General features: G+C 41.8%; 1 protein-coding gene across 3 annotated transcripts in view; it reads left to right on the forward strand.

The window, feature by feature from the left end:
• Window positions 1-24,893, forward strand: part of LOC145348164 (RNA-binding protein 4B-like) — a 110,710-nt gene that overhangs the window by 19,461 nt on the left and 66,356 nt on the right. The window contains exons 3-4 of one of the 3 annotated variants that reach the window (XM_080196356.1): window positions 13,342-14,205; window positions 17,707-18,031. The exons of 1 other annotated variant lie outside the window; for it this stretch is intronic. In XM_080196356.1, coding sequence (XP_080052482.1) covers window positions 13,342-14,198 — 857 coding nt within the window. In that variant the 3' untranslated portion in view covers window positions 14,199-14,205; window positions 17,707-18,031. Of the gene's footprint in view, window positions 1-13,341; window positions 14,206-17,706; window positions 18,032-24,893 lie in introns of those variants that run through there. One more of the 3 variants, XM_080196357.1, reaches the window with a different exon arrangement.

The raw sequence follows: 24,893 nt of genomic DNA on the forward strand, positions 1-24,893 counted from the left end.
CTATCTAGATCCTTCTGCAGACTCTCCACACCCTCCGCACAATTTGCCTTTCCCCCAATCTTGGTGTCATCAGCAAATTTCGACACCCTACACTCGGTTCCCTCCTCCAGATCATCTATATAAATGGTAAGTAGCTGAGGCCCCAGCACCGACCCCTGGGGCACCCCACTAGTCACCAACCGCCAATCCGAATAGCACCCATTGACCCCCACTCTCTGCCTCCTATTTGACAACCAATCCTCTATCCACGCTAACACCCTACCCCCAACTCCATGTCCCCTGACCTTCTGCAATAACCTCTTGTGAGGTACCTTGTCAAACGCCTTCTGATAATCCAGAAAGACCACATCCACCGGCTCTCCTCTATCCACTGCCCTAGACACATCCTCATAGAACTCCAGTAAATTTGTCAGACACGACTTCCCTTTAATGAAACCGTGTTGCGTCTGCCCTATCAAGCAATTCCCTTCAAGATGCCTCGCAATTTCCTCCTTAATGACGGATTCTAACATTTTACCTACCACAGATGTTAAACTAACCGGCCTATATGTCCCCGCCTTTTGCCTGGCACCCTTCTTAAACAACGGCGTAACATTAGCCGTTTTCCAATCTTCCGGCACTTCCCCGGAATCCAGCGACGTCTGGAAAATAACCACCAAGGCATCCACTATAACCTCCGCCATTTCTTTCAGAACCCTCGGATGCATTCCATCCGGTCCTGGGGACTTGTCCACAATCAGCCCCTCCAGTCTGTCGAGCACCACCTCTCTAGTAACAGTAATGTCATTAAGACCCTCCAGTCCTACCACCTTTCCATCGCTAACACCCGGCAAATTATTCACGTCCTCCTCCGTGAAGACAGAAACAAAAAAGTTATTCAAGACCTTAGCCATATCTACATCCCCTACCACTAGGTCCCCTTTCTCATCCTCTCAAGGACCAACGTTCACCCTAGCCAGCCTCTTCCTTTTTATATATTTATAAAAACTCTTGCTATCCTTTTTTAAATTAAGTGCTAGCCCAGCTTCATAGCTTCTCCTACCCTTCTTTATCAACTTCTTTGTCAATCTTTGTTGACATTTAAACCTTTCCCAATCCTCTTCTCGCCCACTGCTCTTAGCTACTCTAAATTCCTCTGCTTTTAATTTAACACTTTCCTTCACCTCCTTCGTTATCCACGGCTTATTACCTCTCCTCCTACGGTCCTTTTTGACCATCGGAATAAATTTCCGCTGAGCACCAAGAAAGATCTCCTTAAAGATCCTCCACTGCTCCTCAGCAGATCTACCTTCCAACGCGCTCCCCCAGTCCACATTCGCCAATTCTTTTGTTGACTCCTTGTTTTCCACTATTAATTCTCCTGGCTTGCAACGCTCTCTTCGTTAATTGTAGTTTTTTACATATTTACAGAAACTTGGACAGTCTTCACATTTCCAAAATTGGTTGTTTTGATGCTTTTCCGCACTCTTTTTAATCCACACATTCATTTTCCCTAACCTTATTGTCCAATGGCAATTTGCAAGTGGCTAACCAAAGATTATTACTTTTGAGGTTTTACTTAACTTTGTGTTTAGTTCATCATACTGACAATGCAACCCTCTTTTCTCAGCCAGCATGTGCCTTTAGCACCTACATGGGCCACCACAACTCCCAAGTTCCTCTCCAGCCCTGAGCAGATGTCCCAAACCCTAGCATATTCATTAATGCAGAGAACAGTGTTAGTCTTTGACTATCACTAAATTCCTTTTTGCTTTCGGCTTAGTGTACAAATGTGTCATGGTACCAAGTTCGGTTAGCTCCTCCGCCCTTGACCCCTTGCCCTCAGTCAAACAAGCTGAAGGAACCACAACCCTGTCTAGTTATTGTTTCCAGTCCCTATGTTGCATTTGGCAACATGTACCCTTCCCCACCACCCAACCTTCCATTAAATGTCAAACCAACTTTCCAAACACTTGTCCCCTCCAATTCCTGGTCTTAGTCTTCTAGTCCCCCCGATCCAAACCTGTCCCCATTACCACTTTATCTGTGTGTGTGTGTCTGTCTCTCTATTTCTCACTTATAAACTGTCCAAGCTGGCATAGAATGGTGGAGGGAGGGTGGATGGGGTGGAAATTAGTGTTCGAGAAGAACGATGCTGCAGTGCAAAATTTAGGAAGCTATGCTTCCCCATTTTGAGAGAAGTGGATTCTTGTCAGCCCAAAATTCAACATGACTCCACGCAAACTGCATTCTGGATGAAACTGTTCAATCTTTTGCTTGCTGTTTTAGTCTAGTGTGGGTTAGATACAGAGTGAAACTCTTGACTGAGACGCAGATTCAGATGAGCATTTCCTGGAGCAGCAATTCATCACTTTTCAGTAATCTGTAACAGACCTTATTCATGTCCATTTTTCTGAATGAGTGCTAATTCAGTGCTTTTGTTCAGCAAAAGACCAATCAAGCAGGATATCCTCACATATGTCCGTGGTAAAGTGAAACCTGAATGAAAGTATAAAATAGATATATCACAAGTAATTTATTACCATGTTTTAAACCAAGTCACTAACCTATGAATTTCTTTCACAATGAATCTTGTGTACATATTTTCAGGTTCCATTTTCATGCCTCTGTACTTAATCTAACACTTCAGTTGTGTTTCATGATTTCAGTAACTGTTTCTTTTGTCATGCTTACCTGATAAGTTGTGCTTTTCCTAGTTTTCTAACTTTTATTTGAAAAGTTGTCAAATCTTTTGAATATGGATTATGTTCTAAATTCCTGTTGCGTGTGAACAGTGATTTATTGTGTTCTTCATCTTGTCAATTCCCTGTACTGAGATGCTATTTGCAGAAAAGCTAAGAGCATTTTGGAAACATGTTCCAGAAATCTACCGTTGGGAATTTTGCTGGTTTATATTAGTCAGTAGTGGGTGAGTTCATGTCCAGTCCTAATCTTTGATATTTGACTCAAGTCTCCCAAGTTGAAGATATGCCTAATTTGAATCATAGTTCCCTAATAAAAGTTATCTTTTTCTCATTATCTCATCTGAGGTCTAATTTGCTGTATCTGAATGCAGATCGGTCAGGAGATTAGCGCCTAGAGATGGTCTTAGTTAATTATCCTGACAACAGTACTAACTGTGCTTTTATTTTGTCAGCTTCTAGAGCCTCCCAAAATGTGCCATTTAATGAAATATTTTTGGAATGTAGTCACTGGTAATGAAGAAATGCTCTAACCAGTTTGCACACTGTCAACTCCTAGATTTGACGATAGAATGGTGATCAGGTAATCTCTTTGAGTGAAGTTGATTGAGGGCACATTGGCCAAGAGACCACAGTGAAATTTTCTGCCCTTCTTTGAATGCCCTCTTATATCTTATGCATCCAGCTGCGAGAGTCGACTGGGCCTTGGTTTGACACCTCATCTTTGAAAGATCATACAGTATTCCCTTAGTTCGGTTCTGAGCACGGAACTGTTGGTCTGGTAGTTTTTGAAGTGGACTTGAACCCATAAATTCTAACTGGTGTGAGTGCCAACACTGAGCCAAGGCTCATCTACCTTCCTCACAGAACTGAAAAAAGATGACTTCTTGCTGTAATTTTATCTCTGCATGCATTACATGTGCCGTCATTTTTCTCGTCAATCTGTATTTTTGCTGCTTGATCTTTTCTCCCCCATGTTACTTCCCTTAAACCTGTTGTGCATCCTTGTTCACTGTTCTTGCATCTCTTTGAAACCTACTTCTGGCAGGTTGTTGCATGTGTGAGGACTGGATGAGAAGAAATATGGGACAGTGAGGTATTCAATATATGTGTGAATTTGTAAGAAAATGAGTACGATTCATGTGAGATGGGCACTTAAACTAGGAGAGATTGCACTTGACAAATGGAAAGGTGTTGGACTCAGAGCTGTGACGCTGTAATATTTGGTGGGGAGAGGGGCAAGCATACCTTATAACTAACTAAAAAGCAGGTTATATTTTTGGAAATTTGTGTCTGTTAGGAAAAGGAGCCAGGAAGTGAAATAACAGTTGTGTTTTTAGATATCTTGTGTGTTTTTAATCAGACTTGTGTCTTTTTATCCTCTGACAAAAATACCATAAATGACTGAACATGAGTTACAGGGAAAAAAATCATATTTTCTTCCTGAAAATTAACATTAGAATGCCATAAGATGAAATGGGAAGTAGATTGGGAGACTAGGTAGGACATACGAGAAATGTTGTTGGAAGAGGATGAAATCGAAGTGTGGAGTCAGGGGTGAGAGCCAGCAAGAATAAGCCTATTAATGCAAGTCTTGAACAGGTCGCATGGAGCTGCACAAGGCAAGTATAGGGGAATGTACAGTATTGGCACACCTCAAAAATGGGTAAATTCATATCTGATTAAGGAATTAAATGTTTTGGCAAGATGTGCCTGAATGCTTGAGATTAAGGAGATGCATTTTGAAGTTACATAGCTGAAGAATGTTGTGCGGGAAGCACCTGGGTAATTGAAACAGCCTGTGGAAGATGGCCTTGGAAATTACGGAGGGATAGTGTGTGTGAGCACATGGGGCAGAATTCCTGCCCTACCTCAAATTGTCTGGGGTAACAGACTGGAACTTATGAGCTGTAATTGAGTTTATAGAAAGTGTGACTACATCTATCAGCAGGCTGGGTGAATGGGTGGTTTAGCTCAAGTTATTGTTTTGAAATGACAGGTACTGGTTGTTACTGATGACAAGTCCCCACACCTTTGACTGTGTTGATCATGAGTAGAAATTTATTCAATCTAAGGGTGGTGAACTTATGGAATTCTCTACCACATGATGCTGTGGAGGCCAAGTCACTGAATGTATTTTAAAAAAGATGGATTTCTAGACATAAAGTGTCCAGGGTAAGGGGAGAGACTGGGAGTATGTCATTGAAATAGAGGATCAGCCATGGTTGTATTAAATTGTGGAGCAGGCTTGATGGACCAAATTACCTACTCCTATTCTTGTTTTCTGTTTCTAAAATGAGTCCAAATGGTGACAAGGGGGATAGCAGAGAATGAAAGGGAACCATGAAAAAAGCCTGGCCAAGCACATGGTTGCTGGTATGTGATAGAAACATCTGTTTGTGCTGTCCAGACACCAGTCGAAGTGTAGTTGATATACTTCCCATTGAATCCGCTGATTATTATTTTATGTGTAATGCACACAGGGAAATTGATTGTTGTTGGAAAATCACAATATTCCAGATTCTGAATTTTTTTTTCAAATTCTGTGTTTTTGAAGAATGTATATACTACGTGGTGACCTGGTTAGGTAGAGGAACTAAGAGTTTAATTTGCAAGACTGCTTATTGGCCAGAACCTGCAATTACACAGGGACAAATAAACACAGGAAACATTTGGGGATCTTCAATTTGCTGCAAGAAGTTGAATAGGAAAGAGAATGAGAGCAGACTAAGATGAGGCACAGAAACAGATTGCAAATGTTGCTTTTATAGGTATGTAAATGGGAAAAGATCAGTAGAAGTAGATGCAGGTCTATAAGAGGCAGCGTTGGGTGAAACTATTAGGCTATGTTTGCTGCCACTGCCATGCATATACAGTTTGAATGTGTTACTTTTTGATGTTGTTGCAAGTCATAGAGTAGGTAATAGCTAAGATCAAAGATGCTGCTGCTCAAACCATTAAAGCACTGTTTGAGGTGGTGGTGTCCTTTTTTATCTATCCCTTCATAACCCAATTGTTCAAAATCCACTAGACGGAGAAAAAACTTAAACATAACGATATGAATATGCATTCAACCAGTTACATGAAATTGTGGCATCACTGTTTTAACCCCCTCGTGAGAATGAAGTGGATTGAATAGAGTATTTGGAGCAAAGTTCTAGATTGTAATCCGCTTTATTAAATGCGTAACAGTTCCTGCATATGGACTTTCTTGAGTTTCAAAATTTATGTGCAGAATTAATAGAATAATATAGCTTCACTGTGTCTTTGAGAAGGACTATAAGTTGCGAAGACAAACTGATGCCGGTGTGCAGAGCCGGGTGCTGAAGAGCGATGTCATTGGCATTTTGTGCATGCATGGACGAGCACACATAGAATCATAGAACCCTACAATGCAGAAAGAGGCCCTTCGGCCCGTTGTCTGCACCAAACACAATCCCACTCATGCCCTACCCTGATATCCTTACATATTATACCCACTAATCCCTCTAACCTATGCATCCCTATATACTAAGGGGCAATTTCTTAGCGTGGCCAATCAGCCTAACCCGCACATCTTTGGACTGTGGGAGGAAACTGGAGAATCTGGAGGAAACCCATGCAAACACGAAGAGAATGTGCAAACTTCACACAGACAGTGACCTGAGCCAGGAATCGAACCCAGGACCCTGGAGCTGTGAAGCAGCAGTGCTAACCACTGTGCTACCGTGCCGCCCACACATTTGCAGATAGGTATTGGTGGCCATCTTACATTGGCAGGAGATACAGTTCAATTGTAATAGGAAATAAGGAAATTGAAGAAATATTAAACAGAACTCCATTTTAACACATCAGAATCAAAGTAGCAGACACCCAACAAAACACAAGCTGGATATAACAGCAGGATAACTGTATTTCATTATTAAGGTTTGCATATTATTGATCAGCATTTACTCAATGAAATGAGTTTGTTTTTTTTCGAAAGTACTTTATTTTAGGTACTTCAGCTGTACTGCTTCAACTCACGGACCTTGGCCAGGACCAGCAGAAGTATGAATTGAGGGCCTGCAGGTGCCTCATCTTGGAGCCAAAATCATTTTTCAGCATCAGGATGACTGAGTTGGATATGACTAGCATTAACTCTGCATTGGAGCCATTGAACTTTGGCTCATGGTTGGGGTCAATCTTCAAGGTCCAAGTGAAGCATCTTCGGGCAGAAACCCATAAACTGGAGAGAGAGAGAGAGAGATTGAGAGGCTTGCAATATTTTTAAGGCAGTGGTGCATAGATTCTTGGTAAGCAAGGAGATGATAGGTTATTGTTGGTAGGTGGGATGAAAATTTGACATTACTATCTGATCATTCATGATCTTATTAAATAGTGGAGCAGGCTTGAGGGCTGAATGGTCTGTCCCTTTTAATCCATAAGGCAGGACTACCATGGCCTCTGCTGGTGGGGGTTGCAATCTTGGAAAGGCAGGGGCTTGATGTAAACCTTAGTGCTGTTGCAGTGTATAGTTTTGGAGGAGGAGAAGCTTGGTGTCAGCCTTAATGCTGGTATAATGTGCAGTCTATGAGGAATGGCACCTTTCCCTTGGCTTCCTTGCTGGTCCCAGGTGCTGTCTTGACGGGTGACCTTAGGTCCATGCAGTTCAAGACTTCAGAATAAGGAGTGCGAAGCCAGACTTCAGAGTTTTACCTTTCTTTAAAATTAATTGTTCTATTTTATTTCTAATCAACCCATTTACTGTTTCTGCATTGGGTAACAGGCTGAAAAGGCTGAATGGCCTATTCTTGCTCCTATTCTTATGACAAATGGTGGCACAAGTTTTCTGAAAAAAAAATTATAAAAGCGGTAAGTAAAGTTTGCAGGTAGCAAGTTATTTAATGATTAGGGTACATTACTTACCAATGCCTTTAATTTCTTGAGGTACATCTTTACGTCTAAACTTTACAGTTGTGGTGTTCGGTATTCAAAATATTCTTTTTTCAAATTTGAGAGATTCAAAACAGGAATTGGACTGTCTAACCAACTTGATTGAGTTTTTTGAAGTGGTGACAAAGATAATTGATGAGAGACTGGTTGTGGCTGCAGTTTATATGGACTTCAGTAAGGTGTTTGACAAGGTCCCACATGGCAGACTGGTACAAAAACTAAAATCACATAGGATTCGGTGTGGATGGACCAGATGGATATAGACCTGGCTTGGTCATAGAACACTAAGAAGTCTCACAACACCAGGTTAAAGTCCAACAGGTTTAGTTGGTAGCAGAAGCCACAAGCCTTCAGAGCGCTGCTGCTTCATCAGGTGAGACTTGCCTGATGAAGAAGCAGCGCTCCAAAAGCTTGTGGCTTGTGCTACCAAATAAACCTGTTGGACTTTAACCTGGTGTTGTGAGACTTCTTTCTGTGCTTACCCTATTACAAGGCTGGCATCTCTACATCTCGGTCATAGAAGACAGAGAGTAGGGTAGAAGGACGTTTTTATGAATGGAGATCTGCAGCTAATGGTGCTCCAGAGGGATCAGTGCTGGAACCACTGCTGATTGTCGTACATATAAATGATCTAGAGGAAAATGTGGGTAGTCTACTAAGTTTTCAGATGACATAAAGATTGGTGAAGTTGCTGATAATGCAGGGGATTGTCAGAGGATATAATGGGACATAGGTAGAATAGAGACTTTGGCACAGAATTGGCAGATGGAGTTTAATCCAGACAAAGGCGAGGTGATACATTTTGGGGGACTGAATTTAGATATGGATTATATTATAAATGGCAGAACCCTTGGGAACATTAACATACAGAGAGATTTGGGCGTGCAGGTCCACAATTTCCTAAAAGTGGCAATGCAGGTGGTCAAGGTGATTAAGAAAGCATATGGCATGCTTGCCTTTATTGGCTGGGCCATTGAGTACAAGAGTTAGGAAATCATGTTGTAGTTGTATAGAACCTTGGTTCGGCCGCATTTGAAGTTTTCCGTGCAGTTCCAGAAGGACATGGAAGTGTTGAAGAGAATGTAAAGAAGGTTCGCCCAGATATTTTCTAGTCTTGAGGGTGTTGACTATGAGGAGAGTTGAATAAACTAGGAATGTTTTCACTGGAAAGACAGGAGAGACCTGCTAGAGGCCTACCAAATTATGGGAAGCATAGAGAGAGTGGATAGCCAGAGGCTTTTTCCCCAGTGGAAGTGTCAATTACAAGGGGGCACAGGTTCAAGGTGAGGGTAAGTTTTTAAGGGAGATTTGCAGGGGAAGTTTTTCATGTAGAAATTGATGGGTGCCTGGAACGTGCTACCAGAGGAGCTGATGGAAGCAGGCACATTAGCAACATTTAAGAGGTATCTGATGGGTACATGAATAGGGAGAGAGTAGAGGGATACGGCATAAGGGCAGAAGGTTTTTATAATCATTTAGTTAAGGCATCCTGATCGGATCAGATGTGGAGGGTCAAGGGACCTGTGCTGTACTTTTCTTTCTTCTTTTGTTCTTTGAATGTTTAAATTTTCCAGAGACAGTATGAAAGTGTCATTTAACCTGCATGTATTATTGAATCCAAGTTACAGTATTGCTTGGGGTGTGAATCAATTGGACGCCAGAGCCAAAACATTTAAAAATTGCTTGAACCCGACAACATTGATTTTTTTTCATGGAGATTGGGTTGGGGATAGGGTGAGTGCGTTCATCAGCACTCACCGTGGAATATTGTGTCCCAAAGCATGCAAGTTGCCATATTGATACCTTTCCAGGACTGCAGAGGTGCAATCATTTTTGTGCAGTGTGTTGCTGATCTTGTAGCTATGCTGAAACAATATACACGAATGTGAATTGCTGTTGTGTTGCACCCCAATGGATAGCTCACATCTTGGATGCCTGCCCCCTACAGAATTCATCAGAGGTCTCTGTGCTGCATTTAGCCTAACTTAGTGATTGCTGCACATGGTTAAAAAAAATTATATCTAGGATTGAATTGATGGTATTGGTGACATGTTGCAGACAAAATAACCTCACTTGCCTGGACTTCGTTAATTGACTGACTTCCATGATCGAGGATCTCCTGCACATGAGTGGAGTAGGCTAACTGAAATGTGGTTTCAGCTTCTTTCTGACACAACGAATGCAGTACCTATGATGGCCCTGGGAAGGGTTTGGTTTGCTATTTTTAAAAATGTCATAATTGTTCTAGCTAGAGGCCAACCTGTATAGAAGGAGTAACCCAGGTAAATCATAAAGAACCCACAAAGAATCTTGTGCTCTTAATTGATCAGATGGTTGAGTCTAAAACTAGCCAATGGAATGCAGCAGTCTTAGTCCACTTAGTCTGAAATTTGCTTCCTTCTATTTTGCGTCCTGTCAAGTTGCTTCCTCCACGCTTACTTATTTAATTCAGTATATTCCAATTTCCTTCATTTTGCCACTCAGTTATCGAAGGATATAGGGAAAACTTTTTAGGTCTGAGGTGAAGAGAAATCTCTTCACCTGAAGAGTGGTGAGCCTGTGGAATTCACTACCACAGATAGCAGTTGAGGCCAAAAGATTTTCAAGATGGAGTTCGATATTACTCTTCGGGCGAAGGGGTTGAGTTGGATAATCAGCCATGATCATAGGAACATAAAAGATGGGAGCAGGAGGAGGCCATTTGGCCATTAGAGCCTGCTCCGCCAGTCACGATGATCATGGTTGATCATCCAACTCAATAGCCTAATCCTGCTTTTTCCCCATAACTTTTGATCCCATTCACCCAAGTGCTACATCCAGCCGCCCCTTGAATAAATTCAATGTTTTGGCATCAACTACTTCCTGTGGTAATGAATTCCAAAGGCTCACCATTCTTTGGGTGAAGAAATGTCTCCTCGCCTCTATCCTAAATGGTCTATCCTGAATCCTCAGACTGTGACCCTGGTTCTGGACTCCCGCATCATTGGGAATATCCTTCCAGCATTGACCCTGCCTAGTCCTGTTAGATCATAATGATCATAGCCTGTGCTTATTTTCTATGTCCAGTCAATCGTGCTGGTCATTGTCCACTTAGTGCCCCTCTCTATTTTCAATGCAGCTCCCCCAACTGAGCAGCTTTTTTTTAAACCCTTGTTATGTCCTACTTCCACAAAACTTCACTTTTAAATACCTCAATTTATTCTGCATTTTTTTAAGGTAGTGCGCTCCACATTCAAGAAATTATTTTCAAGGCAAAAGATCATATGCTTGAGTTGTATAGAACTTTGGTGAGGCCACAACTGGAGTATCCTGTGAAGTTCTATAGGAAGGATGTGATTGCACTGGAAGGGGTGCGGAGAAGATTCACCAGGCTGTTGACTGGGATGGAACATTTAGTTATAAAGAGAGGTTGAATAAACTTTGGTTGTTTTCTCTGGAGCAGAGAAGGCTGAGGGGCAATCTGATTGAGGTGATCAAGATTATAAGGGGCATGGACAGAGTGGTTAGGGAACAGCTGTTCCCCTTATCTGAAAGGTCAGTTACGAGGGGTGGGAAGTTTAGGGGGATTTGAGGAAAAACGTTTTAACCAGAGGTGGTAACGGTCTGGAATACCCTGCCTTGGAGGGTGGTGGAGGAATAGGAAACTTCACATTCTTTAAAATGCACCTGGATGAGTACGTAGCTCACTATAACATTCAAGGCTATAGGCCAAGTACTGGGAAGAGGGAATAGGGGGGAAGATCAGGACCTTTCATGTGTCGGTGCAAACTCGATGGCCTGACGAGCCTCTTTTGCACTGTAGTATTCTGAGATAACGCAACTGCTGCTCTTTTTTATGGTCTGTTTGGAAAGATTTGATTATCTTGCATCCAGCCCAACATGCCCAAGATGATAGAACCAACAGTCTCCCTTTTAGTGGTGTTGCTTATACTGTTACTAGGAGCATGCAGTTACCTCCTACTTCACTGCTGTTACTTCAGGATAAGTGCAGTGGAAATGGTGCTTAAGCATAGAAAAGGGGGTGGGGATATGAACTTTGTTCAGGAAGCTCAGGATCAAAAAAAAACTCTGCTCTAAATTAAGTCTGATCATACTAATTGCAATATACTTTGTTTTCATGATGTATATCTCTTGGGTTAAAGCACGTAGTCCTGTCCCTTTTTAACTGTGCTTTATTCCCTGTGAGCTAACCTTTTATTGATGCCTGAAATAAAAGCAGAAAATTCTGCAAATACTTAGCGGGTTAGGCAGCATCTAAGGAAAAACCAGAGTTAACGTTTCAGGCTATTGACCCTTCATCAGAACTGCCGACCTGAATACCTCAAGTCCTCTGCTTATTTGTGGCACACCTGCATTTTGACTGTAATCCCTTTTTTTTGTGCTGGATTATCAAGTGTGTTTCTTTGCATTTCATTGTGCTGTGCATTTGCCTTAGTACAATATAGATTTAATGGTGGAACAGCATTCAAATGACCACAATTCAGGGATTGCAGTCCCTGAGAAAGTTACTTCGCAAGGGTAACCAGGGATGAGCAATAAATTCTGGCCTAATCAGTGACATCCAGATCCTGTAAATGATGGAAAAAGATAACAGAGCCAAGACATTGTGTGTTTGATGGACCATTTTCCGTGGGAGTATTGCAGCAGAGTCTGATCCTGTCATAGAATACCGACGATGCAGAAGGACATCATTTAACCCACTGAACCTGCACTGGCGTCAACCTCATCCTGGCCCTATCCCTGTAACCCCACACATTTACTCTACCTATCCCCTTGACATCCCCTACCACTAAGGAGCAATTTAGCAACCTAACCCACATGGACTCTGGGAGGAAACCGGAGTCCCCAGAGGAAACCCATGCAAATGTGGGGAGAATATGCGGAATTTGCAGGGAGTCCCACAAACCTCAAATCGAAGCCGGGCCCTGACGCTGTAAGGCAGCAGTGCTAACCATTGTGCCACTCGCTGTCTTTGCCTGCCATCTCAATTTGGAGGAGTGTTTAGGAGAACCTCTTGAGTTGAACGATGCAGTGTTTAATGGATGATTTTGGGTCAGCTGTCTGTTATACATCTAACTCGATTTTCATTTCCAATTTCTCCACAAGGACAGTGGTAGTCTATTTATTAAATACTGTGACTTTACAAATAATACTTTGTCCATGATTGTCTTACGATTGCCTGAGGTTATTGGAGAGAAATTTTATATAATATGTTCCCTTGGGGTGCTTTTTGTTTTGTTTCTGCCAGGAAATTACATAACTGCAGATATAGGACAGGTGTAGTCATGATCCTCCAGCTATCGAACTGGGAGGTGACTTGAAGGACTGGCTCGTCTTTCTGTGTCTGCCAACTTTGTGTGCAAGTCACTGAAAATGAAAATCAATACAGATGCATAATGGGTGACCTACTAACATGGCTCATTGTAGGCTATTGTCTCCAGTCAAAATTACACCCCCCCCGCCCCGACCTTTTTTCATTTTGCACTCCATAGCTTTGGGGTACAGTGACCATTTGTAATGCTAGTCTAACTGCTCTGGCTGAGGTAAACTAACTTGTCACTGATGAGGAAATGTACCTTGTACTTTCCTAGACATGCTGAGTGCCACAGTGAGCTGTTCAATAAGCTGTGATATCTATATATTGTATTGGCCAAGGAAGCGAAGGTCCACGTTGATTCTGATCTAACTGCCAGTGCTGCTAGTTAATATACTTGGTACTGATATTGTATTGCGTCTCCTTTTAAAGGCAAACGGATGCAAGTTGAGCTCTCCAAGAGTCGGCTGCGGATGCAACCCTGGATGGGCGAAAAAAACAGCTGTTTCCGCTGCGGTAAAGAAGGCCACTGGTCTAAAGAGTGTCCCAAAGATCGCGTTGGTCTCGATGGCAGTTTTGATGGTGGCTTCTCACGCGATTACATAGATCCCTATTCGATGACCGCGCGGCCTATAACCGGGTACGGCGAGCGCCCTCTTTACGGCGAGCGATACGGGGTTGTCGATTACTACGAGAAGTTTCGGGCAGGAACGTACGGAGCCGTGGGAGATCCTTATGGACGGGCAGCTCCATTTTCGCCGCTTGGCACTTCTCTGCGAGATCGTATTGCTGCTGCAGTAAACCCATATGAGCGGCGGCCGCTGACGACTCCCACTACCTATTATGGTCGCGACCGGAGCCCTTTACGACGTCCGCCACCCATGCCTGCCTTGAGCACTGGATATGGGTTTGAGCGCACAACAGTTTCTGCAACTGTGTATGACCCTACAAATGCCGCAGCAAGAGCTCCATACGCTACAGCCCAGTACTCTGCAGCCCAGTACTCTGCAGCCCAGTACACGGCAGCCCAGTACACGGCAGCCCAGTACACGGCAGCCCAGTACTCTGCAGCTCAGTACTCTGCAGCCCAGTACTCTGCAGCTCAGTACTCTGCAGCCCAGTACTCTGCAGCCCAGTACTCTGCAGCCCAGTACTCTGCAGCCCAGTACTCTGCTGCGCAGTATTCTGCCGGTCAGTACTCTGCTGCCCAGCACACAGCTGCTGCTCAGTACAATGCTGCTGCCGCAGTTGCCTCCCAGTACTCTGCCGCCCCGTACTCTGCATACTAAATGAAAGGTGAGGATGATTTATCTATGATAAGGCAGTCAGTATTCTATTTAGCTGTAGAAACGTCTACCTCATTCAAGCGTCTATGAACAGGAGTTATGATCAATTCTGCCCCTCGTGCATGCAGCCTATCCAGCTCTCCGCCTTTTTTTTTGTTTTTTGTGCATTGTAACCCACTCGCATTGGGTGGCGGGAGTTAGAACAAGCAATCATTATGATTGGTAATTTCTAAAACACACTGCTAACAAATCCACAGAGGAAGAGTTTGTGCTTGCCAGGTGTGAAGAGCCCACTCTTTGCTGTGAGGGCAGAACTAATACGTAGTTTCAAAGAACTGAGGTACCAAGAGGCCTGAAATGCCCATCAAAGCACTACTGGAGTTTGGTTAGCTAAAGCTGCAGAAAATGCTACAACAGAGCAATAGTAGGCTCCCTGCTGCTTGTCCAGTCAAGGCCAACCTACTCACCAATCTTTGCATGATTATTTGGAGAAGGAGAAGAAACAACACAAATACCAGGCTCGGTGACAGATTTATCAGTGTATCAGGCTGGTCAGCCAAACATTAGGTCTGCTTTAGGATAGGGTGGACTTCTGGTCCAATCTGTGTCCTACCTTTCATTGCCAGGAACATCTTGGAGGAAACATAATTCCATAGAGATAGAATTCTGTTTCCTGTTGTTTGCCCAACTCCATGTTATTCCTTTGGCTTTCTCAAGTTGATAAAACTCCCATGCAAAAAAAAAAGACAGCCTATTGTGGCAGACAGCCAAAGATTAGAAAAGTAAGGAAATTGGGACGTAGTGGTTCAGTGACACTAAGCTAATGCTTTAAAAGCCTGTCAAGAGAGTATTGGATTGTGACTGAAGGTTAGGTAGAGAGAAGTGGGGTTAAAAGGAACCAGGTTTTTAGAAGCTTCTATTTTCCATTACCTTTATTCGTGCAAAATTCAGCGATTCTCCACAGTTGAGCAGTGCCTCGTTCAGCAACTCTCCACAAAGTAGTTTACTGAGCTTTTTACAGTCTTTCAATATGTAGGTTGCTGAGATTTAGAGCCAGTTAATAATCTGTGCATCATAGCGTAGTCAAACCCAGTCATGTTCATGCTTACACATACCAGCAGTTACTGGATCACAATCAGGCACATGCTCCCTGATTGATATTTTTTAAATTTTCACTTCCTTTATGAGCATAGGAATTCCAAGATCAGCTATAATGCTCCGACTTCCAATGGGGTGAAAGAAACTTACTTACACGGAGCTGGTATAGACATAAGAACGTAAGAAATAGGAGCAGGAGCAGGCCATCTAGCCCTTCGAGCCTACCCCGCCATTCAATAAGATCATGGCTGATCTGTCGTGGCTTAGTTCCACATTCCCGCCCTCTCCCCATAACCCTTAATCCCCTCGCTTATCAAAAACCCATCAACCCACGTCTTAAAAATATTTAGCGAGGCAGCCTCCACCAATTCCAGAGATTCACCACCCTTTGAGTGAAGAAGTTCCTCCTCAACTCCGTTCTAAACCGCCCCCCCTTTATCTTGAGGCTGTGCCCCCTAGTCCTACTGTCCTTTCTGAGCGGGAAGAGTCTCTCCACCTCTATCCAATCCATCCCATTCATCATCTTATATGTCTCAATGAGATCGCCCCTCATTCTTCTAAACTCTAACGAGTACAAGCCTAGTTTATCCAGCCTAGTTTATTAGACATGGAAGCTCCTTTGCATGAATGACTCGGTACTGCACTAAAGGACGTAATAAGCCATGTGAGGAGATGAATACTTTTTATATGGCCACATTAATAGTAAGGAGAACAAGTAAGAAGGAAAACTTGGTAGTGGGGTATGAAAAAGGCCAGGAATTTGCTTCTGAATAGATGCACTACTGATAACTATTTCTCGCTCCAGCAAATGGACATGCACATGATGCTGAATTATTGGGGACAGGGTTGGGAGGGGCGGGGAGGGGTGGTGTCGAAAGTTGGCAGGAATTAGGAGTAATTGAAGAAGATCAACAGAGAAGTGAGTGCACTGGAAACCTGAAATTCAGATAATGTCTGTGCTGGAAACCCACAAGTTTAAAGTATGTTTCTTAATGCAAAAAAAATGAGAGTTTTAGGACAATAGACATTAATTAGGCAAGGGCAATAACTGGGACTCAAGTAACCAGAAAGTTCTGAGATCCATCCTTGTTTTGTGTGGAGTTTTTTAATCTCCAGTGTGGCACTGTTAAAAGAATTTCAATTAATTTTAAGTGCCCCCAGCAATGAAGAAGGAGGAGATGCCCCACTTCTTTTCCCCCCCTCCCCACTCCTTGATGGTAATCTAGTAATTCTGCTGAAATGTGTTGTATGAACACATGATGAAATTTGACTTTGCTGTGGTTAAATGCGATACCAGTAATGCAATTTAGGCTTGCATCTGAATGATCAGGAAATGGATAGTGATCAGTGCCCTGAACTGAGCTGCAACAAGACTCGTGCCATAAGAATTGAACCTTGTGTCAATTTCATGCATCTCAAATAAAATTGACACTCTGTGCTGGGTGATGTTGATCAGATGGCTTGTAGGATATGCCTTAGTGATTGGGAGCTATTGTTCAGCCTAGTGAGACTTTAGTTCATTTGCAAACTTTCTTTCTATCCGGTCATTTGTTTGCAAAACAAAAACACCTGGATAAAAATCTGTTGGTTTTGCCCAGAGATAGATCATCCGAGTGATTTGTTACCTCTCCTGGCAGTTGATAGGTCAGTAATTGTTTTATTGATTGGAAGCTTCAGATATGTTGCTACTTGATGTCAAGCAGACTTTGTTGCTTTTACGTGTTTCTGGCTGATGATCATTTCACGTTGGTCGGTTGAAGCTTGAGCGTTGTACTGAAGTGTTAACATCAACATGACACTAAATGTGTGAGGTGCCACAAGGTGAAATCTGCTAACTTGGTACAGCCTGATCCTAGACCCATGTGCTACTCACTGTGTTAACATGTTGAGCTTCATGCAAGTTAACTTTAAGAACTGGGAATTTAGAGTGTAGGCACTCATGTTAATTTGCAATAATATACCCACCTCCCTCAACTCGTCCAGTGTTTGTTGTTGTAATCTATTTGCATTACTTACCCACTTTATGTAGAATATTCATATAGTGAGACATGGTGTTCTTTAAAGGTAAGCGGTCTCCCTCTTCCGTTCTCTGGGAAAATTGATCACTGATGTGCAGCAGGGCTTAAACATTGGAAAGCAGGTGTTTTGACTCTTTCCTAGGTCCGCCTGTCACTATTGGTGTAAGCATACTGCAGGATGGGTTCTAATATCAATAATCCAAATTAATATGTTGTCACATCCTGTGTGCAACTGCCAGTTAGATATCATTTGGTTCTGAATAGATTATTTGGCTGGCTTAGAGCAGGAAATAGAGCTCCGATTGCGAGGTGGTGTGTTTTACTTGGTTTGCACCATGAGGTGATGCGTTGAAAGGCCTGTCTTTAATCAATCTGAAATGTCCCTTCTTTCGCAGGTTTGCTTTGCATCGTGATGAGAGCCGCGGGTCCCTTGGTACGTGCAGAAACTCGGGTCATATGTTTTGCTTATTGGTTTTAGCATGGAAGATATTAGCGAGACACTAAATCTAAATATTGGTGTTAATTAGCTGCTGATTCAACTATCTTCTCAACAAACTGTGACCAAGTATCTTTTAATTTTTTTTAAGTTTTAATTTCTCTTTCTGGGTTGTTTCTTTTGTGTTTGGTGGGAATGGCTCATGTAATTGTCAGTCATTTAAACTTGAAGCGTTTGGATTACCTGTAATATGATTTACAATAAACAATGAGTATTCAGCCTGAGTGTTTTGCGTCCATGTGAATCTTCAATACTGACCTGACTCTGCAGGTACTGTGCAGAATAATTATCTAATTGTACACAATTTCAGTTTGTGGTATGTGCTTAGCCTCTGGTCTGTACTGTAGTGTGCTGTGCGAAATTGTCTGATTTAGGTCAGAATTTCAGGAACAGGAAACTTTGGTGGGTTGTCTGGCAAGCATGTCTATTTATCACAGTTAATTCCATCTACTTGCTGCACCTTTTAATCCTTTCTATCTTCAATCTGTTTATCTACCTCATGAACCATTGGCTGCTTTATTAGTAGTAACTGAGGAAAACATAACTGCCTAAGCTACTGTTTATTGCTAGGGAGCAACTTTCTCGTGAGCATATGTATTGATATTAGGCAGGTGCAAAATTGCTTAGCTGTAACACCACCCACTATTGATTAATCTGTCTGAATTCATGGTGAAGAATAATTACTTGGATACATGGGATAATACAGCAATAACCAATACCTTCAGCAGAGAAAGGAAGTTGAAATAAGAAGAGAGTGACCAATAGGTTGTTACAAGCTTACTCAGTGCTCCTCATCATAACCTGACACACCTGCATGCTTCTATAAGTAAGCTGTTCTTCCTGAGGAGTCAAAACAACCTTGTGCTTGCAGTAAAGTGAAAGAGCAGAAGGTAAAGTAAAGTAGCTTTTTGCTTTTAATATGCATGTTGCTAGCAGTATGAACTATCAATATATCTTTTTGGTTTCTCTGACAAAACAATGCTCCAGGTTTGATGTTTTCAAATTGTACACTTAAGGATTAAAGATAGAATTGACATCTGAAATAAAAAATGTTGGAAACAATCAGCAGACCAGGCTGCATCTCTGGGCTTAAAAGTTAGGTTAACGAAATCAAGTTGCAAACTTGGAAAAAAAAGCAAGAGTAAATAAATGTGCAAGCTTTGCGTCCTATGTACCATAAAGGTTGAATTTGTTTGCTATGATATGACCAGAGCTATTTTTGATCGTGGGTGATTCTGAGGTGATGCATCAGTAATTTAAGTGGCATCTCTTTGGAGAATAGATGAATGTTACTTAATGGGGGCTGTCTTTCTGTTTTGATAATGGAGTGAGCATAGCGGTTTAGACAAAAGGCTTTAGAAACTCCTGACTGGCATATGGCATCGCTGAATATGCTACCGCATTTGGAGACATTTGCAAATGAATTTTAATTCATTTTTAATATTTCTCTGTTAGCCCAGCTGTCTGATTTGATTGTTTTGCCTGTAACTGTGCCAGTGTAAAAATCTAGTGCTGATGAAAGTGACAATACATGCCTTTATACCTGATGTTTTCTGTGTTATTGAGGTGATCTGTTGGAATTAAAGAGTCATACATTACCCCCATCAATTTGTAGGCTCAAAGACTGTATATCCAACTTTTTAGTTGCAAGTGCACATTCTCTTCTGCAACTCATGTTTTTTTTTATCTGTCTATGTGATGTAGACGTCGCTGAAGCAGCTTTTATTGCCATCCCTAATTGCCCTTGAACTGAGTGACTTCCTAGGCTATTTAAGGAATTAAAGTCTACCACACTGGTGTCTGGAGTCACCTGCAGGCCAGGTAAGGATGGCAGATTTCCGTCCCTAATTAGTTCATTAGGGAAGGAAAATTTTCAGGCAGCACGGTGGCACTGTGTTAGCACTGCTGCCTCACAGCGCCACATATTTGGGTTCAATTCGGGTCTCGGTCACTGTCTGTGTGAAGATTGCATGTTCTTCCTGTGTTGTGTGTGTTTCCTCTGGGTGCGCCACTTTCCTCCCACAGTCCAAAGATGTGTGGGTTATGTTGGCCATGCTAAATTGTCCGTAGTGTCTGGGGATTCATAGGGTAAATGTATGGGGTTATGGAATAGGGTCTGGATGGTATCGTGGTCAGTACATGCTCGATGGGCCGAATGGCCTCCTTCTGTACTGTAGGGATTCTATGATTCTGAGTGAACCAGATGGTTTACGACAAGTTACAACAGTCATTTCATGATCATCACTAGACGTTTAATTCTAAAGTTTCTTTTACTGAATTCAAAATTTACCATTTGCCATGGTGGGGTTCTAGCCATGGGTCCCCAAATCATTACCCTGGGCCTCTGGATTATTAGTCCTGTGACAATACGATTATGTCACCGCATTGGTGTGAATTTTCACTCAATTCAAAGCTGGTACTATTCATTAGTCCCCAGTTTAATCAGTTTTGAAGTGATATGCATGCTCTTTATTCTTTATCTCCACAATCAAATATGAACTTTCAAGCTTGTGGTCGTTGTCTTTAATACTACTTGGACCCCCTTCCTTCTCTTCATTTTTAAACACTGCATTTATATTCCAGTGAACGTAAAAAATGTGCACAACTTTGTTTGGATGCAAATGGAGTTTGATGCCATCTTTCCAACCATCTTACTTTGGATACTTAAACATGACATGCTTCAGTTTCTGTAGGTAAGCCTTCATAACGAATTGGAATTCTTGGGCACAAAACAAAACTGATAGATTGGATAGAAGGGATGATGTTTCCACCCAGACGTAAGCTTGTGAGTTTTTAAAATTAATTTTAACAAATTCTGCTCTTTAATTTTTCATCCGTTAAGCTTGTTAGGACACTATCATGAATTTTGTGCAGTTTTCCAAGATGCAGTCCCAGCAGGTGCTGAATTGAAAGTGCACCTCTTGATATTTTAGGCTCAATACTAATCAAATTTATTTCAGTTCAATTAACAGAATCAACAACAAGAACTATGTTAGTAAACAAATTTGATACTGAATCATATAAGGTGTTATTAGGGCTGTTGCCTGTCGCACAGTCTGTTTTTTAACCCTTACCTGGTGGACAAATAACTACGAGTAGACGTCTTGTTTGTACAACCAATATTTATTTAAACCCACACAATCAATAATCACCCACCCAACTAACAATAAGTCATCTTACAGAAAATACTAGAATTCAAGTCCAAAATACAAGACCTTGACTTAACTTTGCGTGACTGGCAAGTATCCAAGCAGATATTGGCCTTTATCCGTGTGCTGGTCTCGGTAGTCGTCTGCATAGTATAGTCCTTTGGCCTGGTCTGGCATTCTGGCTCTGGTCTTCCTTCCTTCCTTCCTTGTCGGGTGTGGTGGCTCTCCTCATGCTGGTGATGGTCACCATTGTTGTAGCTTGTTCGTGGAGTCAGAGAGAGAGAGATTCCTGGTTGCGCAGGACCCTTTATACCCCATTCGGTTTCATGCCCATTTTTGGCCATTGCCAATCAATTGATCAGAACATGATCGCCCTGATCGATAAGAGTCCAGTCAGGTGCTACCACACTGATCTCTAGGTGTGTCCCCAACAACCATGTCTGTAGGTGCTGGAGGCACGTAGGTCACATACCTCCCTCCTAAATAAGGGTTCATGGTGCCCTTATGTCTGGTACACAACCCAGCGTGACCAGAACGTCTCTTTCATCCTTGACCCATATCCTGTTTATTCACTCGTCAGGTTGCAGTCTGTTTGTCTCTGTCTTTAAACTGCAGCGTGTCAGTTTAGTTTCTTGCCCACTTGTCCCAGCGTGCTTTACAAAACGTCATTTTAGATGGTCTGCTTGGCCACAGGGCGGATTTCAAGCTTGGTCAGAGTTTAAAGGAATGTCTTAAAGGTGATGAGAGATTTGGGGTGGGCGGTGGGCAGGTCTTGTGGAGGAATTCCAGAGTTATAGCAGAATTGAAGATTTTAAAACTAATTGTATGAGAAGCTAATTGCAGTGCTTATAATGATGGGAATGAGGGGTTCGAAAGATGAGTGTTGGATCAAGTAAATTTGGGATGTGCAAGAGGCCAGAGTTCAAAGAACATATCCCTGCAGATATTGGGTCAAAATGGGGAACAGGAAGGCTGTAAAGAATTTGAAAATAGGGTTGAGGGTTTTGAAGCCAATGGTGGTCAGTTAATACGGAGTGATGAGTGAATGTATCTTGATGGAGTAAGGATAAGGCTTTGGATGAGCTTTGGATGAGTCCAAGTTTATGGATAGTGGAACATGGGAAACGAGGAGTGCATTGGAACAGTGACATCTAAGGAAGAACACAGGCATAGGTGCTTCAATGGATTCAGTGATGTGGTGCTACAGAGGTCACAATAAAACCAAGCAGATTGTTTTCAGATTTCTCACTTGCACCTTTATTTTTAAATTCTTTCTTGGGATATGGTGGTTAATGGTAAGTGAGCATTTATTGCCTATCTGTTGTTAACCTTCAGTGGTGCACTATTATTGGATAGGGAGGGGTTTTTTTGTTGCTAGTAAGATTAATACAGTACCCATTCCAAGTTACACAGAGGAGTTGGATCTTCTGTTTGAAGGGAGCAGGTAATAAAGTCACTTTGGTGTGAGATTGAAGTCACATGTAGGGCAGACTAGGTAAGGATGGCAGTTTTATTTTGTTGAAATTTCCCTGTGGGTTTTTATGATAACCTGACAGCTTCTTTATGACATTTACCAATATCAGCTTTTATTTTCCAGATCTAATTTTATTTCCAGATAATTGACATAAATGGGTAGAGTACTGTATCAGTTCAGAATTTTGACTCAACAATGAAGAAACAGTGATTATATGTTCATCAGAAGGGTGTTTACCTTTTGAGAAGAACATGGAGATGATGATGTTCCTACACACCTCTTGTGCTTGTCCTTCTAAGTAATGACTCATGGATTTGGGAGGTGCTGCCAAAGGAGCCACCTCACATTCTGTAGACATTGCACATATGCCAGTAATATAAGACAGAGATTGTTCGTTAATGGATAAAGTACAAAACAGTTACTGCTTTGTCCTGATTGTTGCAACTGCAGGCACCTAGATGACTGGATTAGAGAACAGTAATGATTTGTGCCTTGCTTAACTTTGTGGAATTATAAAATAGTAAAGCTCTCAGTACCGTAGTAATTCTTTTAACTTGAATTATGCATGTTTTTAAATTAATTCAGGGGATGTGAGATTTGCTGGTTGGCCAGCTTTATTGCTGAGGAAGTTTAATCTACAAAGCTGCCTCGTCTAACTGTTCTTGGCAGTTACAGTAACATAGATAAATTGAGGTTTATTTGCTAGTGTCACAAGTAGGCTTACATTGACACTGAAGTCATTGTGAAAATCCCCTAGTCACCATACACTGACATCTGTTTGGGTACACTGAGGAAGAATTTGGCGTGGCCAGTGCACCTATTCGGCACGTTTTCAGCGTGTGGGAGGAAACTGGAATACCCGGAAGAAATCCATGCACTCGAGGGGAGCATGTGCAAACATCACACTGACAGTGACCCACGCCAGGAATCAAACCCAGATCCCTGGCTCTGTGAGGCAGCAGTGCTAGCCACTGTGCCACCTGAGGAATATAATAAAGACTTGGTAGCTCATCTGGATTAAATATTTATCTACTATTTCAAGAACAAACTTGTAGAGAAAGAAGATCAAATTAAATTAGATCAATTTGATTTAGGTTTCAGTGGTTTTTGAAAAACAGTTACAGAAGTCAAGCCTGACCAAACAAACAATACTAATTATTTCTAATTGTCAATTGCTATCTTTTTTAAGGTTATCGCTCAGATCCTTTCTTGCTGATCACAGCACACACACAGTTAATACTGGTTTCTCCTGGCTGTTATTGCAAGCTAAGAAATATGCATTATTCTCTGGTAAGCAATGGTTTGCTATACATCTGAGGTTTGCCTCTTGGGCAAAAGAGTGCATAGAATGCTGTCAGTTTTATTTAGAATCATTGATCTTTTGCCTTGCTTCAAAATTAAATGATCTTACTGCTGTTCCTGCCTGGGTCACGAATCAGCAATTTTTTTGTGTGTTAGCAGAATGTGATGACCACTACACTGTAGAAACACAGAGCACTTGAAACATTGGGGTTGTCTGTAAAATAGTGCTGCTGATAGCCAGCTGCACACACTTAATTATCAGTTACTGTGGATGAAACAAAGGAAATTGGGATAAATCCTTCTTTGTGATTTATTAAGCTGGTAGTCGCTTAGTAAATTGGTTTTGATTAACAGCTTTAAAGTTGGGACAACCAATCCTTGAAATCATGTTTGACAATTCAGCTAGTTGTGAACTTTAATAAGGCTTTATAGGTTGGTTTCAGGTGTCAGTATAAAGCCAGCAGATAAATTTAGCTTCACCTGGCTTCATGTTACCATTGACTGCCATCACATCTTAAGGAGTTAATGTTATTTTTAAAAAGGATCATTTAACTTTTTAAACATGCCGAATGGGAATGGGCAATATTGAATAGGGAATCCCTTTTACACTCCTATTTTATGCTCCATTTACTTTACTGGAGCTTAAAACCAGAATGTGTGTAACCTGGTGTATAATCTCATTCCTAACAGAATGTGTTGGTTAAATTATTCTTCTAAATGTTGCATCCCTACCTGCAACTTTCAGTTCCTTTAAAGAACAGCTTCATACTGGCAGTGTGCATCCTGCAAGTATTACACAACTATTCAATAAAGAGTATGTAATTGCTTATGAATTGACTTGGGTAAAAAGAGTTCTTGAATATTGTACTGTATTCTGATTTTGTGTTTTGATGATTTTTTTCTGTATTTAGCCTTTGAGGCAAAGATTTTAGTAAAAATCCACTGAGTAAATTGTCAAATTAGAATTTAACTTCATTCTGAGTACAGTCAGCAAAATCTGGCAGAAGTCTGGATGCTCCTTTAGTTACTTGGTATGGTTCTGGTAACAGTTTACAGCTGATGATGCATGGGCACATACTGGGGGGGAAAAAAGCCTAAATGTTTGAAAGTAATTTCACCTGACATTTTATATTGCTATCTTCCTCTTTATGTTCTAAATGT

Source organism: Carcharhinus amblyrhynchos, chromosome 9 (assembly GCF_965287045.1).
Source record: "Carcharhinus amblyrhynchos chromosome 9, sCarAmb.v2.hapA, whole genome shotgun sequence".
Lineage (NCBI taxonomy): Eukaryota > Metazoa > Chordata > Chondrichthyes > Carcharhiniformes > Carcharhinidae > Carcharhinus > Carcharhinus amblyrhynchos.